We start from the raw sequence: 18,119 nt of genomic DNA on the forward strand, positions 1-18,119 counted from the left end.
CCGAACCAATACTCTACGGACCTACCCCCCCCCCCCCCCCGCCCCCACTAGTGCGACACAGACGACACCGAGGTCACCGACAAGTCCGAGGCGACCTGTGAGTGCGACAAGCGGGAATGGTGGTGGTCCTGGTCGGGTGACCTTTGATGATGATGAACATGGTCAGGTCAATGTTGTTGATTTGGCAGATGGTAGTCGGGTTGGTGCAGGTGACGGACTCGGGTATGCTGATGATGATGATGATGATGAAGTAGTCATGGCGGCAGCGACGGCAGCTATGGTTAGTATGGGCACATCTACATCTGCTGGTGGTAGTGAGGATGTAGAGGCAGAGGCAGAAGCAGAAGCGGCGGCGAGACAAGTCGCGGATGCAGCTAGTGGTCGACCAGGCTCATCGGCATCGTCGACTACTACGACATCCGGTTCCTCATTCTCGTCTGCAGACGGGAAGACCTTCCTCACCGAAGTCGACTTTGGCATTGGCCGGACTGATGATCCGGTTCTGCTCAAGACCCTGTTTGCTGGCGAGGAGCTGCTGCCGCCGCTACAAGAGGCGCCAGCCGAGACCAAGATCCAGCGGATCGCCAAGATCAAGGCCAAGAGCTTGCCTGAGTCGTACCGGAAGCACTCGCGCGACGAACGGGTGGTGCTCGAGTATGTGGCCAACTTCCGGGCCCAGTTTGTGGCGCTGTATCCGGAGCGGCCCGATCCGCTGCTGGTGCGGCTCAACGAGGCTCTGGTGCCCAAGGTCGTGTCTACCACCCTGAGACCGAGCCAGCTTCGCTATGACGAGGTCTACGAGTGGAAGGGCGCCGCTGAGTTTGTGGCCGACTACCTGTTGTATGAGCGACTGGAGCCGCCGACGGCGCCGCCAGCTCATCTTCCGTCGCCGACTGCGGTCTTGCAATGGCGCGCCGGCGACGCCTTTGACTTTTCGGTTCTCCTCTGCTCGCTGCTGCTCGGCGTTGGCTACGACGCGTATGTTGTCTACGGATACGCCCACAAGTACCACACGCTACGCGATCTCTCGCACGCCGCTTGTCCGGACATCACTCCGCCGCCTCTACCCGAGGCCACAGATGCCAAGCCACCGGCGCCGCGCTTTGTGGTCGGCTCGCGGGCTCGTCTCGAGTCGCGGTTTGAGGCCCGTGACGCCGAGGCTGCCGCCGCGTCCGAAGCGGAGCGTGCAGCTGCGCTGGCCAAAGCGATGGAGGAGGAGATTGCCGCTGAAGCCGCCGAGGCTGCGCGCGACGAGCTTGACGGGGCGCGGGTCCATGCCTGGGTCCTTGTCATGCCTGGGCCACGCGACATCGAGAACGCGTTTTTCATCGAAGCGACTACTGGCCACCAGGTCGACATTGACGATTCATCTTACTACCGTATCGAGAGTGTTTTCAACGCCTCGGGCGTGTGGATCAACATGCAAGAGTACCCGTCTCCAACGGCATCTTCGAGCGAAATCTCGCTCGATCTCGACGATCTCACCGCATGGGAGCCGCTCATGCTCCCTGCTGATACTATGGCCCGCTCCGAGTCGCGCATGATGCAGAGCCAGGCAAGCCTCGCCGACGACGGCGACGACTCGTCAACGTTTGTGGACGACCTCTCGTCCGACGGCGGGACGATGTCGACGGGCATGCCCGGTACAGCGTCGCGACTCTCGCTGCGAACACTGTCACGGGCGTCGGTGGACCACACGCAGGTGCAGGCTGGTATGGTTGTCAATCTCGCACCGTCGGAGCGCGTCGGCGAAGGCCTGCGCCTGGAGATGCCGGCATCGTGGGTGGAGATGCTCGACGTGCCGCGCGATGAAGTCGAGTCCCGCTATCCCGGCGGCCGCAAGCGACTCCGGTATGCCAAGGCTGTTGTCGACGTCTTTGCGCCGTATGCTACTGCGGACGGCCTTGTCCGCAGAGTCATTGAGCTGGGCGCGTCTGAGGCCAACGCTGCCATTGTTGGCGTCGTCGAGCATTACGCGCACCGGCCCGACAAGCTTGAGCGCCGTGAGTACCGTCCACTCGAGCACATCACCCGCTGGGTCTACGGACCTGGCCGTGGCCACCACCTCAAGGCTGTCCACGACACGCCTACTTCGCTGAAACTGGAGTTCTACGCTTCGGCACGGCTTGATCGGCTCGCCTCGCTCGAGGACGTCTACGGCGAGCGCTGGGAGGAGGTGTACGGCGAGCGTTGGGACGTCCATGACGACGCGCTCCGCCGCCGGGTCCTGCACTACACGGGTAGTGCCGTTGAGAGCGTGCAGTCCCGCGGCAAGCCGCAGGAGACACCGGCGTTTGTGCTCGGCGGCTCGCGGCGGAGTCGGGCGCGCGGCTCTGCTCGCTCACAGGCTGCACCGAGCTCGACGCCACGACCATTGCCGGCGGCGGCAGCCACCGACGCGCCGCGGGTGGCGCTGCAGGCGGATCCGGCCGCCAAGCCATTGCGTCCGGTTTCGCGGGCAACCGAGGAGCACGGTGACGAGGTATCAGGGCCGATCCAGCCGCCGAGCCGGCATCCGCGGCCGGTGGCCAAGTACAGCTTTGGTCGGGACGGGAGCATCGAGGTGCGGTACCACCGGCGGCATGGGTTCGTGCTCCCGCGGGTCGAGACCTACACCCTCAACAGCAAGCTGCTGACGGGCGTCGAGCCCAATGCCGCCGTGACCCACGCGACTCGCAAGGGTCCGCGCGGCAAGATTGTCCGGCTTCAGGCCGAGGACTCGCTGCGCAACTCGTTCCACGGCGTGGCTTCGCTCAAGACGACCAACTCGGCGCACGGTGGGCACAGCGCGCCGCACCACGCAGCGCGCGCTCGCGCCAAGCAGCGCGCCGGCGGCCTACACATCGACGTCCGAGTCGAACTCCTCCTCGAAGCTGTCGAGCAGGTCGGCATCGAGCCCATCATTTGCACAGTCAAAGACGGACATGATCCCGAGCTCGAAGATCCGCTTGCGCTGGAGCCGACGCCCGCCGAGCTGCTGGAGACGTACGCTCGGCTGGAGAGCGCGCGCAACGACATGCTCTCGAGCTGCGAGGTCAAACAAGAAGAGTTCCGCACCATCCTCCGGATCCGCGACACCGAGGCCAAGTCGCTCGGCGACCTCGTGCTCTCCATCTACGACGTCAAGCGGCGCAAGGCGCGGCGGGCGGCGGCCGGCCCCGACTCGCGATCGGCGCCACGGCCCGAGAAGCTCCCCACGGCTGTGCTCACCGAGCAGCTCTTCACCAAAGAGTTTGACTTTCTTGCTCCGTACTACGACGCCGACGCGCCGCCGCGAAACAAGCACGAAGCGCTGCAGATCAAGCGACAGTGCCTGCAGGACTTCCAGTCGCGGGTCCTCGAGCGGGCAGACATCATCCAGCGGCGGCTCGCCGAGCTCGACAAGGTGCTCCGCGACTCGCAGGATGCCTTCAACCGCCAAGTCGACACCTCGCCTGAGCAAAACGAGGAGTACACCGATACCATGGCCACCCGCATCTTCCAGATCAACGTCCTCGCCTCGCGGCTCAAGGAGCTCAAGGACACCCACAAGGACCGCTATGCAGAGCTCTCCCACAAGATCGAGACCGATCCACGACTGGCGCCCTTTTTTGCTACGCCTGCAGACTCTAATTTTTCTCTCCCGAACGTCGTCTCCGCCGCGCTCCGCAAGTAGCTTCCCCCCCTTTCTCCCCTCAACGCATGCGTGTCCACAAAAGAAGCCAAAAAACGCCAAAAAACCCCCCAAGCCAACTATTTTGGCATTGCAGATCTCATGGAACTTTCACGGCAAGGTTGTGTGTGGCAGGTGCGGCAAAAGAGAGGAGGTTACGGGGAACAGTCACTGGGCGAGAGCGTGGGGACAAGGAGAAGCAACACGTGACGCAAGTACGCGGAGTACGTCAACTATAAAAAGACACAAGCATTTGTTATGAGGGTTTACATAAGTGGTATGCAAGTCCGGTTTGTGGCTTCCCTACACCAACTTGTCATGGTTGCTCTCCTGCTCGCTTTTCCTTTGACTCTCGTTCGAGGGAACACCGACAATGAGCGTGCAGACGTTCTCGTTGGTCGCTCGTCCATGACTGATCTGTTGTCATTTGCCGGACGAACGCTCTCAATGTCGACGTTCAACACGTTCAACTCGGATGATACTCTGTCTACCATCAAGTCCTCCTCCTCCTCCTCCTCCTCGTCCTCGTCGTCCTCGTCATCGTCGTCATCGTCGTCATCGTCGTCTTCGCCGTTTGAGTCGCCATGGGACGCATCGTCACCAGCAACGTCGACATCGTCGTCGTCGTCGTCGCCGTCGCTGTCAGAGATGGCTTCGGGTTCTCGGACCATGGCGGAGCTCACGTTTTCCGACTCGGTTTGGCGGTATCGGCTGCTCGAGGAGAATCACGCTACCGCGGTGGAGCACATGGCTGGCTTGCATCATGACGTGGACTTGCCCATGCCGGACCTGGCGGAGAACGAGTATCTCACTGGCGGAGTTGCTGTGGAGATCTCATCGGCAGACACGTTTCTACAGGAACACTGCCCCCCGCAGCTGGCGGCAATCAACGTCAAGTGCGAGACGCTGCTGGGCGCGGCGCCAGCGGCGGTCTCGTTCCTTGTGCCGATGGCCAACATTCCCGAGTTTGGCACCGACTTGGTGCTCTCGCCGGCCCTAGTGGCTGCCATCTGGGACGGCACGGTAACAAAATGGTCGCATCCGAGCATTGCAGCGCACAACCCCGATCTAATCCTTCCCAATGCCACCATCGAGCTCTTTGTCTACGACGATCCAGTCGTGGAGCACGTTGTGGCCGAGCTCAAGCTACGGATCTTGCTGCAGGCTGCCAAGACGGGGGTCACCGACCCGCACCTCATCTACTCGACGCCCAACGAGCTCCATCGGGCCAGCGGCACGACGCGAGTGAACCACCGCAGCAACCACCCCGACGCGTCGATTCGAAGCGTGTCTGGGGCGGCTGAGGCTGGGCTGGAGGTGTTGCGAACGACGCATGCATTCTCGCTCATCACATCCGAGGCGTACAACCCGCATTGGTCACACGAAGTTCACGTTCCGCTCTTGCAGATGCCGCTGGGCAAGCCGACGCCGCTAGGCCATGGTTCGGTCCTGACGGCTTCCGAGTCGATGCATGTATCGGATCTCTCACCGCTCTACTCGACGACGCCGTTTTCCTGGCCACTCTCGTATTTAGAGTGGGTACTCTTTCCGCACGAGCTCGACAGCATGTCGCAGACGTACTGCCAAGCACTGGCCGACTCTGTTGTGGGAATGACGCACTTAATGGACAATCTGTTTGTGGCCGACAACGAGTGGCGGCTCGGCCATGTCGGACTTCCAGCGGCGATCCGCGAGCATTCGGTGACCAAGCTTGAGGATGTGCGATGCAACGGCAAGCTTGTGCTCCGGCACGCCCGGTTTGCGCGCGGCGGAGGTGAAACGGTTGCGCTTCCACTCCTTGAGGCATGGCTCGCGCTCTTCAACTCGCTCGCCCGCGCGCACGTGCGCTATGACGAGCACGGCGAAGTCGTCGATGCTCTGATGATCGATGAGAACGTGTTTGGCTGCACCGACCATGGCCTTACCGAAGCCGATGCTCTTGTCCACTCGGACGCGCTTGTCCTGCCGATGTCGGCGACATCGCTCGCTCTTCCGTACTCGATCGCGTACAAAGACGGTGCGCCGAACGGGCTGCCGACCATGGTACTCTCACGGAGCGTGCTCGCCGACATTTTCCTTGCGCGTGTCACGACCTGGGACGACGCGCAGATCAAGGCACTCAATCCAGTACTTGCGCCGTGGCTCCCCAACGCCACCATTTGCGTTTATGTTCTCGGCAAGCGATCAGGCGTGACCGGCATCCTTACACAGGCGCTCTCGTCGATGTCCGACGACTGGAAGGAGACGTATGGCGTGACCGAGTTTGTGCCGCCAGGGTTTTGGCCCGGCGAGTCTGGCGTCTCTGCTGGCTCGGCGTGCATTCGGCGCAAGGATACCGAGGTCGAGGTGGCACGTGCGCTCGGCGTGACCAAGAACACCCTCGGCTATCTCACGCTTTCGCTTGCTGACACCACCGGGCTTCACGAACTCTCGCTCATCAATCGAGCCGGCGCGACGATTCGACCGCTGGCAGGCAACGTGGCAGCCGCTATGGCTGTGGCACGCGATATGCCACCGATCTCGACGCTCCAGCCGTTTGTCAAGGTGCTGGCCGACTTGCCGGGCGAGTTCTCGTGGCCGCTGACGGGCTACAACTATCTTGTGATCGAGGACAAGAGACGCGACTCCCACTGTCGCGAGCGGCAGCTTGTGGCCGAGCTATACGAGTGGATTGTGATTTCCGACGACGCTCACGAGACGGCCGAGTCTTCGGGCTTTGTTGCCCTTGACAACGTGACGGCGGTGGAGGCGCTGGGCGTGCTCTCGCTCGCGGAGTGCGGCAGCTTGCTGCTGCTGGATCCGTGTCGGCGCGGCGGATGCGGGTCGCCTGGCAGAACGGCGACAACAATGGATCACATGCTGGTGGGCATTTTGGTCGGGCTGGCCTTGATCCTCTGCGTCGGCCTAGGCGGCGCGGTGTACTACATCTACACCCGCGACGTAGTTGTCAAGCTCGAGGTCGACAAAGATCTTGTGATTCCCCTCAGCGAGCTTGCTGTGTCGCGAACGCTTGGCACCGGCTCGTTCGGCACGGTGTACCTGGCGACGTGGCGTGGCTCGCCGATGGCGGTCAAGCACATGCACGGCATGGAAGGTGACAACGCGCGGCTTGCGGCGTTTGTGGACGAGGCGCAAGTCCTGCTCAAGCTGCGACACCCGCACATTGTGCTGTTCATGGGTATTGTCATTGATCCGGCCGGGCTGGTCATCGAGTTTGTGCCCAACGGCTCGCTCTACTCAATCCTCCACAACTACTCGTTCAATCTGGAGCTCAACCTGCTGATGTGGTGGGCGCACTGTGTGGCGCTCGGATTGAGCTTTCTGCAGCATGCCGGCGTGGTGCATCGGGACATGAAGTCGCTCAACGTGCTCCTTGACGCCGGGTGGGTGCCCAAGATCTGCGACTTTGGCCTCTCGTCGGTCAAAAAGGAGGCTGAAGCGTCAGAGAGTGCTGTCTCGCGCAAGTTACAGCGGCGGCGGGCGCGGCAGTTGCGGCGGCTGCGCAAAGCGCATCAGACGCCCTCGGGCTCGGACGGGTCGGGCTCGGGCGGGCACGACCCGAACCCGTTTGCAACGGTGGCGACAGCGGGCACAACGTCGACATCGGCTACCGTGATATCGGTCGACGCGGCGATGTCGCGCTCGTCGCAACTCTCTGCTGGACTCCTTGGCGGAGCTGGCGAGGGTAATCTGGGCTCGCTCCTGTGGACAGCACCTGAGGTACTCAACAACGGCGCCGAGGCGGCATCGGAGGCATCGGACGTGTATGCATTTGGCGTGACAGTGTGGGAGATGCTAACACGGTCGGCACCGTATGCGGGGCGTAATCCGGTAACAGTTGCGCTCGAGGTTTCGCTCGGTACGCTTCGGCCTGCGCTTTCACTTGTACCGACGTGGGCGCAGCATGTGGTCCCGCTCGTCGTCTCGTGTTGGGAGTCCGATGCAGCGGCGCGGCCCCAGTTTGATACGATTGTGGCGCGACTGGGCGCAATTTACGTGTCTGAGAACATTGTGTTGCCGACGACAACGGCCCTACCGACCGGCAAGGTGGTGGCGATCCGGGTCTCGTGCCCGGTGGGCAAGCAAGCGCTACTGGAAGACGCAGATCGTGCGCGCGACGTGCTACTCCTGTTCCACACGGCGCTCCAGGCGGCGGTCCGCGAGTCGTCGTCGGTCCTTGCGCAGGTGACCGTGGCCGACGCAGTGGTACTGTCGCAGGTGGCGGCGCAGATGGTGGTCTTTGCGGCGTCGATGACGATGGGCATGGCCGACCACGGCGGAGTGGTCCTTGCAGTTGCCGAAGGACACATCGAAGCGCAGGTGGCTGTGGGAGCGCTGACCACTGACAAGCAGCAGTCGTTCTCCGGTGATGCAGCGGCGGGCGTCTCGTTTGTGACAGCAAGTATCCGGGAGGCGCGAAAGGAGCACGGCGTGTTTATGGTTGACTCGCTGGTGTCCGACGTGGAGGGCGTGCTCGCGGCCGAGCACCAGAGCGCGGTCAAGGCTCATGTTGTGCCAACTCGGATCACGGGCGTGAGCCAGTTGGTGTTCCCTGATCACGAGATGCGGCTGATGGCGACCGAGGAGGGCGAGACTTCAGGCATGTACGAGTCTGGGCTGGGAATGGGCCGGCCGAGCTGCGCAGCGATGGCGGCAACAGGGGTATCGATGTCGGCAGGCGTGTCGGGTGTCTCGCGTGAGTTGTCGGACCTGTCTGTGGCATCTTTTACGACGGCACACGCTGGCTCGCTGGCGTCGCGGGCGGGCAAGATCGGTGGCAAGGCTGGGTTTGTGGGCGTGGTGGCGCTGTCTGAAGAAGGGTCGTCGTTTTTCATGCCTGTGGGCGAGATGCGCAACTTGGTGCAGCGCGGCATGGTGATGGGCATGACGGCGTACACCCAGTCTGTGGTCTCGACGCTTGCCGGATCGCGAGTGTTTGTCAAGATCTTGCTCGAGCAGAGCCTCTCGCCCGAGGCGCAGGTAGCGTTTGCATGCGGAATGGCGAACATGCTGCAGATGTCGCGGACGGCCGGCGACAACGTGATTGCCGGGCCGCAAACCATCTGCGTCTTCAAGCCGTTCATCGCCGTCGTGCTCCCGTACTACAAGCACGGCTCTGTCCGCGACATGCTTGAGCTGGGAACTGGGACGTCCGAGATGATGAGGTCGATTGTGGTAGGGACGGCGCAGCACCTTGCGCAGCTGCACGCCGCCCGGCTGGTTCACGGGGCCATCAAGCCATCGAACGTCATGCTCTGCGACTCGTCGGCGAGGCGGGTCATCCTCACGGACGCCGGCACCACCGATATCAAGACCGGGATCGCCACAATGACCATGTCGCCGAACGTCTCGTTCATGTCGCCCGAGGAGCTTGGCGGGGAGACTGTTGGCCCAGCGTCGGACGTATTTTCGTTTGCGTCGATGGTGTACGAGATGGTGACCTGCGACTCGCCGTTTACTGGCTCATCCGCTATGGAGGTTGCCCACAAGATCCGCTGCGTCGAGCTCCCGCCGCTCGACGACGTCCTGGCCTCGGCCAAACTCATCCGCATCCTCCGCTCCTGCTGGCTCGAGTGCCCTCTGGATCGCGTCCACTCGGACACGCTCGCAGACCTTGTCCGCGGCCTGCAAGACAGTGACTTTGAGTGCTTGTAAAGCGCAGCAGTGTGATCAAGTAGAGGGGGCCCGCACCCTGACCGAGCCGTGCCCTTGCTTGTCACTGCTGGTGTGGCGGCGGGCGGCAAACGGTGGTGAGAGCGAGCACATCTCTTCACAGGCGAAAGGCCGAGGGTGATGTCGTTCCATGGAGGATCACCATCACGATTCAACTCGAATGGGCTGTATGAAGCACTCGAACGGTATGGTTATGATTGCCCATGGTAGATGGGTGAATATGGCTGGTAGTGACCAATGGCTGTGGCTGTGGGGCTGTGGGGCTGTGGCAGTGGTGCTGTGGCAGTGGCTGTGGGTCAGCGGGTGAGCGAGTGGGTGGCTGCCGTTGGCGCGCAAAGTGAGTCAACGGGCGGTGGCGGTGTTCGGCATGCTGTGCGCGGGGCGAGCGGGTATGAGGGATAGACTTGTAGTACAAAGCTGTAACTGAGTATACTTACGTATGTATGGTATGGGTATATGTGTGTCAAATATGGTGGTTGTAATGGTTGCGTATCGTTCTGTCGAGGTGGTGATAGCTCGCCGCGAAAGGTCGGCGGGGGACAAGGTGCGGAGAGGCGGTACTCTGGCGCTGATGTCGAGGACATTGTCTCGTCATCCAAGGTATTCCCTGGCATGAATTCCTCGAGGAGCATGGGGGAACGGAGGAAGTCAAGGGATTATGGCTTGGGTCAAGGTACTTCCATCGGTGGTGGTTTGGCCTCGGGATCGCTTGGTGGAGGTGCTTCCTCTTTTGCTGGTCATGCAGGTGGTGCGCCCATTGTGGGTAACGTCTTCCCGCCGAGTTATAACTACTACGTGGGAGTCTGGCGGCGGACGCCGTATGATGTGCTTCGATCTGAGCCGATGTGTCTCAACGGTGCGCGTGGCGGAGCTCACATCTCGTCGTACGATACCGATGTGGGCCAGTTGTGGCGCTTCCACGCGAGCCAGATGCACGCCAATGGGTTCTACCTCGAGGCGTTGGACGTGGGCGAGAACAGGTTCCTGGCCGGTGATCTGGCTATGGTCAGCGACCGCGAGGAGGCCGGCCTGTGGTTCTTTGAGTTCACCACGCCGTTTCGCGGCGGAAAGAACGACGTCGCCATCAAGGTCTTTAATGAGACCGGCCTGCTCCTCTGCTCGGAGCCGCTCAACGGGCGGGCCATACTCATGTCGGACAAGGAGGCATCGGCTCGCGAGAACGACGGTGCGTGGGTGTACAACAACGCGTGGGAGGTGACGCCCGACGTCGACGATGTCGAGGTCGACATGTTCCTGGAAAAGTACCTGACCCAGGAGGACGAGCTCGACAAGTTTATCGCCCAGCTGTGAGCGTCCGGGTAAACAGAGAGGCTACTCGGTGGTGGCGCCGACCTCGCGGAAGGTGTCCGAGGCGATAATAAAGACAGCCTTGGGCTTGGACGTGTCCTGTACGAGAAGGAAGGTCTGGGAGAAGGTCTTGATGACGTTCTTGCCGTAGTCAATCTCCCCTGCGACCGCAACGAGGATGTTGGCCATGGCGGTGTTGCCGTCTGAGCCGGGCAGGACGCCCGGAACAGGTTGACAGTCGACCGATGTGGTGGAGAACTTTGCCACTGGCAGCGACGACGAGAAGAACGCCTGCAAGCTCGAGGCCGGGACAGGGAATCCATTCCACACCACCACTGCTGCCGGCCCGTAGAAGTGATGCATCTCTGCCTTGGCCGAGTTGAGCACATCGTAGTATTGCTATCGTTCCGCTCCCCCGTGTAATCGGTGCGCGATGTTCGTCCGGTTGGTGTCCGTCCGATCCGTAGCGGTGCGTGGTGCCCGTCGGTGTGATTAGCGCCCGTGCAATCGGTGGTTGAGCAAGGATGCGTGAGACATGTGTGAGTGATTGCATGAGAGAGGGATGAGAGGGTGCCCCTCTCTCTACGCCTGTCCCCGTCCCTGTCTCTCTCCCGCCCTCTACCTCTGTCCGCCAGCGGTAATGATAGCCAGACCATCCATGGACCACACTCTCGACAGCCACCGAGACTACATCCACATCATCATCATCATCATCCCTCAAACACCACACACTACACACACCATCGATATACTCCAATGACTATGGTATGCCTTGCTGCCCCCCCGCCGCATCATCAGAACCGATGGCGTCGAGGTGGCCAGGCCATCACAGCAAGTCGCCCTCTCCCTCCCGCCCCCCCCCCCCACCACACACATCCATAGAGAGACACAGACAGATGGTCCATACCGAGACAAAGCGCTCTCCACTGCGGACGGTAAAGTCGGTCAGTGCCTTGTTGCCCTGCACAACAGCCATGCTGGGGCGTCAAAGAGAGGTGTCGTTGACGAGGGCCATCGGACGGCTTGGCGGCTTGGCAGCAGCGTGCTGGCGTGGGGGGGAGGGGGGGGGGGGGCTGGTTGCGGACGCGGCTCGTGCAGGAAGTTGGTGACTCTGATTGAGCTGATTGTCGGAATGTTTATAGTACAACACATGGAGAGGTTGTGGTTGAGATGTTGTAGTCATCGCGTGTATAGTGGTCATGGTAGAGGGCGTCAAAGATAGGGGTGGACCTGAGCCAGGTGACGAGTTGACGGCTTGACGGCGCGCGGGTGCTTGTTGCGGCGGCGGCTCGGAGACACTGTCATGACGGGACGGATCAAATCAAACCAGCACGGTGGATACATCATGATGTTGTGCTTCTTCTCTAGCTTTGACATGGCGATGATATAGATGGTTCTCTCGCCCAAGCCCAGTGCGTACCCCGTGCGCCACACAGAGACCATGCGACCACGGGCTGGGAAGACCAGCCACTCACTGATCACACAATGCTCATCAAACCACAGTCATCACCTTCTTTCTCCCTCTCTAGTACACTCGATCATACCATTGATGGTGGTAGATGAGCCAGATCATGCGTGCTGTGACTGTGAGGGGACCTAGAGTGAGTGAGGAGGCGACGAAGCGGGGGGCGGGGGGGGGGGGCGGGGGGAGGGGCGGGGGGGGGGGGAGGGACTCGGGCGACACGGCGACACACGGCGACAGACGGCGACAGACGGCGACAGACGGCGACACACGGCGAGACGGCTCAAGAGAGCGACAAAGGCGGGCAGTATGGGTACGGGTAGGGGAGCAACACTCGAGTCTGAGTGGGAGTCAACTACAATGAGCATGAGCAATGGTCTACGGAGGGTGATGGCGGTGCTGGAAGCACTGGGGTCGGTTATGGGCGGCGGTGGTGGTGGTGGCGGCGGTGACGGTGGTGGTGGTGGTGGGAGGGGGACGGTCGAGGTGGACGAGGTGCTGGAGGAGGCGAGCAAGCGGTATGAGGAAGAGTTTGGTCATGTTGTGCTTCCTTCTCAGCTGACTGGATGTGGTGGTCGGACAAAGGTGGTCTTTGTTGCTCTGGATGCTCTGGCGGTGTTGGCTGATGAGCTCGGTCCTGGTCTGGCGACACTGGATGAGGTCGCCTTGAGCGACAAGGCCAAGATCAGGACAGTGGTGGAGATGGTTGTTCTCTGGGGCATTGCTGTTCATCTCTTGCCAGGGGTGGGAATGCCGCCTCAAGCGCGGTCATCGGCTTTGGCTTCGCTCGCCAACGCGCCGTCGTTCTCGAGAAGCTCACTCGCTGTCGTCACATACTCTCCCAGCGAGCTGTTTGTCGTGCTGGAGCGATTGGTCGGCCTCGGTGGCTTTGGCTCAGATGCCATGCCCGAGCTAACGGTGGAGAACACCAACGAGATTCTCATCTCACTCCTTGCGCAGCACGCGGTTGATCTGGTCGCCGGCTACCTGCAGCTTGCGCACGCACCGGCGGCGGCGTCGGCGGCGTTGGCAGCGTCAGCAACGGCGACGGCGTCATTTACTTCGCCGGGTGCTATCGGCGCAGCAGCGGTGGCGGCAGCAGCAGCGGCGACTCCTGACACCGCACTGAGCGTGCAGGATGCGGCGCGTGCAGAGGCACGGGCGCACTGGCTGTTGGCGTCTGTCCAGCCGGACGTGGCGCTCGAGGTGGGGATGATCCTCCTCGGGTCGCGGATGCGGCGGTCGCCGCGGTGGCTGGTTCCGATTGCGCGGCGGGTGCTGAGTGATGCGTTGCTTGCCCGCGGCGGGGTCCACGCGCTCCTTTGCCAGATGCTCGACCGCGGCGACGAGTCCGACTACGACGCGGCGACAGTGGGCCGAGCGGTGCGACACCTTAGCCGCGTGCCATCGACTGTGCCGCGAGCGACGTATCTGGCGCGGGTCGGGGTCCAGCTGCTGGGCATTCTGGCGTCGGCAGTGGCATCAGCCCGTGACGGCAAGATTGAGTCGCCGGCGGTGACCCGCGCCGCGGTGCTGACGGTCCACATGCTGCTTGCAGCGCACCCGGTGGCGATGAAGGAACATTTTCTCCGCCCACTCTTTGCACCTTTCTTCCCGCTCTTTGCAGCGCCTGACGAAGCCGAGTCGCTGCTTGCGGTCCCGTGCGAGGCCGAGGCGTACGGAAGCGAGCCTCCTGAAGCCGGAGATGGGCTTCAGGTCGACGATGCGGTGCGCGAGGTGGTGCCGGCGTGGCGGGTGGCGCATCTTGTGGGGATTCTGCACCTGGTGACAGCCTCGGCCACACCACTGCCGGCACGCGCGGCGGAGGCGCTGGCCTTTGGCGTCCCGCTTGTCTTTGCGCTGCTGGTGACGGCGACGGCGACCAAATCGTTCATGCGGGCGCGGATTGTGTCAACACTCGCTGGGCTGGCGCGTTGCAACGAAGCGACGGTCTCGGACGCGTTTCTTCAGCTCATTACTGCGCCAAACGTGCCGGGCCTCTCTGCGCAGGTGGGGCGGACGGTGTCCTGGTTTGCGCCGGCTGACGGCGGGGCGCTCGAGGTGCGGGCGCTCTCCTTGGACACGCCGGGTCTTTCGTTTGAGAGGTTTGCCGAGCTTGTGCCTGCGCGGTCGATCGAGGGTGAGGCGCAGGTGCTGCTAGACCTGCTCAAGGTGCTGCCGCGCGACTGCGGACTGCCATCTGCGTTGTTTTTCGGCCTCCTCGACGCGTTTGCTGGCGTGCGGGCGGAGCAGACGACCGAGGCAGGTGCCCGCGACGCCGCCATTGCAGCGCAGCTGGAGGCTGAGCTGGAGGCCAAGCTGGAGGCGGCGTCGCAATCAAGGGTGCGGGTGCGGGCAGAAGAGGCGCCTGCACCAAGTGTGGGCCAGATGGAGGCAGCCGCGAGGGCAGAGCTGCTCCGCGAGCAGCGGATGCGGGTCCTGCACATGCTCGCGGTGCTGGCAGACGAGCTGCCGATTGCAGCACTCATCGGGTCGGATGTGGACAAGATGCTCCGGCTTGCGCTGGCACTGCTCAAGTCCGAGGCGGAGGAAACGCTTGGGCTTGTGCTGCAGCTTGTCGAGTATGTGGTGACCGGGCGGGTGGCTATGACGTCGCAGGCGGAGGCAGTGACGCTGGAAGCGCTTGCTCCCGAGCTGGAGCGCCTAAGCAAGGCGAGCGGGGTGGTGGCGGCGATCCGCGAGTCTGCGACTCGGCTGCGGGTGCTCATTGTGTCGCGCGATCCCGCGTGGGCGAGGACAGCTACCGCAGGCAGCAGCGAGGGCGAGGTGGACGAGCAAGGCGTTGGCGGACGAGGCCGTGTGAGCGCGCGGCTGCGGGATGCGCTCAAGGCGCTGAGCGATCCACTGCTCCCTGTCCGAGCGGCCGGACTTGTCCAGCTCCGCAAGATTGTGCAGGGTGGGCTGTCAGCAGGCCATCTGGGCGAGGTGAAACGGATCTTCGAGTCGCAGCTAAGCGACGATGACTCGTTTGTGTTTATGGCAGCTGTGGAGGGCCTTGCGGCGGTGGTGGACGCGGCGCCGTCGCTGTTCCTCGACGATCTCATCCGAGCGTACGGCTCGGCGAGCCAGAGTGAGCAGCACCGGCTGAAGCTGGGCGAGGCGCTGCTGCGGGTGGCACTGATGGCGGGCGACCTGCTTCCGGAGCATGCACCGCGAATGGTGCGTGCGTTTCTGGCGCAAGCCGGCGATGAGAACGAGCAGGTTCGCGCGTCGGCGCTGTCGAATCTCGCGACGCTCGCAGGGGCTTCGCCGGTGCCTGCGGCGGTGCGGCGGTGCCTGGAAGAGCTTGTGGTCGGCGTGTCTGCGCTCTTGCTCCGCGACGAGAGCACAAGCGTTCGGCGGGCGGCGGCGTTTGTCAGCGTGCTGCTGATTGAGGGCCTGGGGTTGGAGGCGACGCAAGTCGGCAGCGTGATGCGCGACGTGCGGCACGCGCTCACGGTGGCTGCGCGCGACGATGCCGACGAGGTTGTTCGCGGGCATGCCGAGCGGGGGTTGGAGCGGCTGCGAAGCGTGGTGCGCGAGGCCGTGGTGGGGAGCAGGAGCAGTGGGCGGCAGCACTTTCTGGAGATTCTGTAAAAGGATGATGACATGTGGGCGATGTGCGGCGGCGGCGACAACGACGACGACGACGACGGCAAAAGCACGCTCCTCGAAGCCGTCGAGCTTTGTGCAGGTGGCGATGGTGCTGATGGTGCTGATGGCAATGGTCATGTCTGCCTCTGCGGTCTTTGTGGCCAACGACTATCCCGTCGTGCCAGACGTGCCTGTCGAGTCCCCGGCCCTGCTCTCGCACAAGTTTGAGCATGACCAGTACCGCGAGCTGGTCAAGGACACGGTTCTGCTGTTGGTTGGCTGGCTGGCTGGCGGCGGCTGCAGAGTGGGATGGGGAGAGGACTTTATCGCGTACTGTGTTGTTCACTTTGAGGCGCGCGACAACGCGCCCGAACGACCGCACGGTGATAGTTAGGACGAGGTGCCCGCGGCAGCCGGGGCGTCGGAGACCTTGCGGGCAATAAAGAAGAGCATGGGGGTGAAGAGCTCCTGCTCGCCGCCGGCGAGGAGGCCCTCGGAGGCGCGGATGAGGATCTCGTGGGTCTTGACGGAGCCCTTGGGGGAGAGGCCGAGGGTCTCGAGGACGTTGACGAGGGCGTGGGAGCACCACTTGCCGACCTTTGTGAGGCGGAAGCGCGAGAGCGAGTACGAGCCCTGCATGTCGTAGTACCAGGGGATGGGGTTCTCCGGGGTGGTGGGAGCGAGGTCGACAAACTCGACGATCTCGTAGCCCGAGTCGATGAGGGCCTGGCGGACGTCCTCCGAGGTGATGATGTCTGGGAGGCCGTTGCCGATGGCGATGTCGTGCTTGATCTTGTTGTGGGCCGGGTTGTTCGGGTCGTACTTGTCAGTCATGGTCCACTCGTAGCCGCCAAACAGGCCGCCGTCCTTGAGGATGCGGTTGATCTCCGAGTAGCAGGCGACGCGGTCCGGGGCATGGCAAGTGGCCTCGATCTCGTAGACGGCGTCGTAGGAGGCGTCCTCGACGGGGATGTGCATAAAGTCAGCCTTGACAAAGCCACAGCGGCCGGCAAGGCCGGCCTCGGCAACCAGCTTCTGGCCACGCGAGATCTGGTACGCGTTGTTGTTGAGGCCAGTCAGGTTTGCGCCCGAGAAGCGAGCGATGGAGATCATGGGACCGCCGACACCGCAGCCGACGTCGAGGACGTCCATGCCCGGCTTGAGGCCGAGATGAGAAGAAAGGTAGTGCTCGTGGCGGGCGACCGAGGCCGTCAGGGTCTCGCCGACAAAGCGAGTGCCAAAGTGGAAGCTCTGGCCCCAGCCCCACTCGTAAAAGTCGGTAGCGAGGTCGTAGTACGAGTTGACGACGGTGGTGTACGACTCGAGGCGAGAGGTGGCATCCTGCGAGTCGAACATCTGCTCGTAGGAAGAAGCCACAGCAGCCACAGCAGACTCATCCATGGAAGACCGGTTCATGCCAAGCAGCGAGGCCGACTGGTGTCATTTTCAGCATGGCCATATATGACCGATGATAGATGTGAGTGGGCAGGCGGTGAGAGGGGTCTTTTGGCGGAGCGGCGCGGAAAAACAAACCGCTGCCATGCGATCCCAGGCGCAACGGGTTGGGTTGGGTGTGTGTGGTGGGGGGGTTGGGGTTGGGTGTGTGTGGGGGGTATGGGTATGGGAGATAGAGGGGGAAAGAGGAAGGGTGTTGTGAAGGACGTGTGTGATGTGTGTGTGCCTTGTGTGTGGGGAGTGTTGGGGTGTAGCGAGTGGTAGAGGGTGGGAAAGGGGCGCAACGTGGCAGAGGGGGGGATGGCAGGCGGAGGCGGAGGCGGAGGGACGGGGGGACGGGGGGCGGGGGGGGGGGGTATGGGCATACCTTGTGGCGTGACTTGAGGGTCTTGTAGAGGAAGGCGACGACACCGATGATGATAAGCTTCTTGAGAGCAGAAGCACCAAGGAAGGCATTGATGAGGGAGGAAATAACACCCTTGATGATAGCACCAGGAGCGGTGACAATGAGCTTGAAGAAGAGCTTGAACTTCTGGCCGGTGCTGATGCCCATGGTTTGGAGAGAATGAAAGTGAGAGAGATGGTGGATGAAAATTCGGTCACTTTGGCAAACGGATGCCACCTCGCATACTCGCAGACCCAGATCGCCATCTTCTGTTCCGCCATGTATGGTTTCTCTCGAACCGTTGACACCGACGACTGAGACGTTGTTCGCACCGATAAGCGCGTCAATGACCGCAGCGCGAGTGTCAGGGAGCGGGTAGTACTCGGATGGGTTAGGTGGCGTGTGGCATGGGTGAGGGGCGGAGGGGTGAACTGGGAACAATGGCCTGGATGCGGTCGGCAAGATCGTCGACCATGTCAACCACGCTGTCGCGAGCCGGGGAGTACGGAGCGAGGCCGCGCTCGAGGAGGGCGTAGAGAGTGCCGATGCGGGCGACTTTGAGCTCGGGCGTGAGTTCTATCGTGTTCCCT

General features: G+C 62.5%; 5 protein-coding genes across 5 annotated transcripts in view; 3 read left to right on the forward strand and 2 right to left on the reverse strand.

The window, feature by feature from the left end:
• Window positions 1–3,733, forward strand: part of AMSG_12436 (uncharacterized protein) — a 4,531-nt gene extending 798 nt beyond the window's left edge. Inside the window, exons 2-3 of the mRNA XM_013897344.1 lie at window positions 62–97; window positions 444–3,733. Of these exons, the coding sequence (XP_013752798.1) occupies window positions 62–97; window positions 444–3,655 (3,248 nt within the window). The 3' untranslated portion in view covers window positions 3,656–3,733. The remainder of the gene's footprint in view (window positions 1–61; window positions 98–443) is intronic.
• A 327-nt stretch (window positions 3,734–4,060) lies between these two features.
• Window positions 4,061–10,636, forward strand: AMSG_12437 (uncharacterized protein; the record flags this gene model as incomplete). The annotated part of the gene is made up of 2 exons (XM_013897345.1): window positions 4,061–9,287; window positions 10,044–10,636. 2 exons carry the CDS (start codon window positions 4,061–4,063, stop codon window positions 10,634–10,636), a joined length of 5,820 nt encoding a protein of 1,939 aa, XP_013752799.1.
• On the reverse strand, window positions 10,606–11,626 carry AMSG_11321 (uncharacterized protein). The gene is made up of 2 exons (XM_013897339.1): window positions 11,541–11,626; window positions 10,606–11,032 (listed from the first exon to the last, which is right to left on the reverse strand). Exons 1-2 carry the CDS (start codon window positions 11,607–11,609, stop codon window positions 10,658–10,660), a joined length of 444 nt encoding a protein of 147 aa, XP_013752793.1. The 5' UTR covers window positions 11,610–11,626; the 3' UTR covers window positions 10,606–10,657.
• An 835-nt stretch (window positions 11,627–12,461) lies between these two features.
• AMSG_11322 (uncharacterized protein) lies at window positions 12,462–15,709 on the forward strand (the record flags this gene model as incomplete). Its single annotated transcript, XM_013897340.1, has 2 exons — window positions 12,462–12,508; window positions 12,569–15,709. The coding sequence occupies 2 exons, from the start codon at window positions 12,462–12,464 to the stop codon at window positions 15,690–15,692; spliced, it is 3,171 nt and encodes a 1,056-aa protein (XP_013752794.1). The 3' UTR covers window positions 15,693–15,709.
• A 285-nt stretch (window positions 15,710–15,994) lies between these two features.
• AMSG_11323 (cycloartenol-C-24-methyltransferase) lies at window positions 15,995–17,725 on the reverse strand. Its single transcript, XM_013897341.1, has 2 exons — window positions 17,512–17,725; window positions 15,995–17,123 (listed from the first exon to the last, which is right to left on the reverse strand). The coding sequence occupies exons 1-2, from the start codon at window positions 17,695–17,697 to the stop codon at window positions 16,080–16,082; spliced, it is 1,230 nt and encodes a 409-aa protein (XP_013752795.1). The 5' UTR covers window positions 17,698–17,725; the 3' UTR covers window positions 15,995–16,079.
• Window positions 17,726–18,119: the final 394 nt, after the last annotated feature.

This window comes from Thecamonas trahens (assembly GCF_000142905.1).
Source record: "Thecamonas trahens ATCC 50062 unplaced genomic scaffold supercont1.75, whole genome shotgun sequence".
Classification (NCBI taxonomy): domain Eukaryota; order Apusomonadida; family Apusomonadidae; genus Thecamonas; species Thecamonas trahens.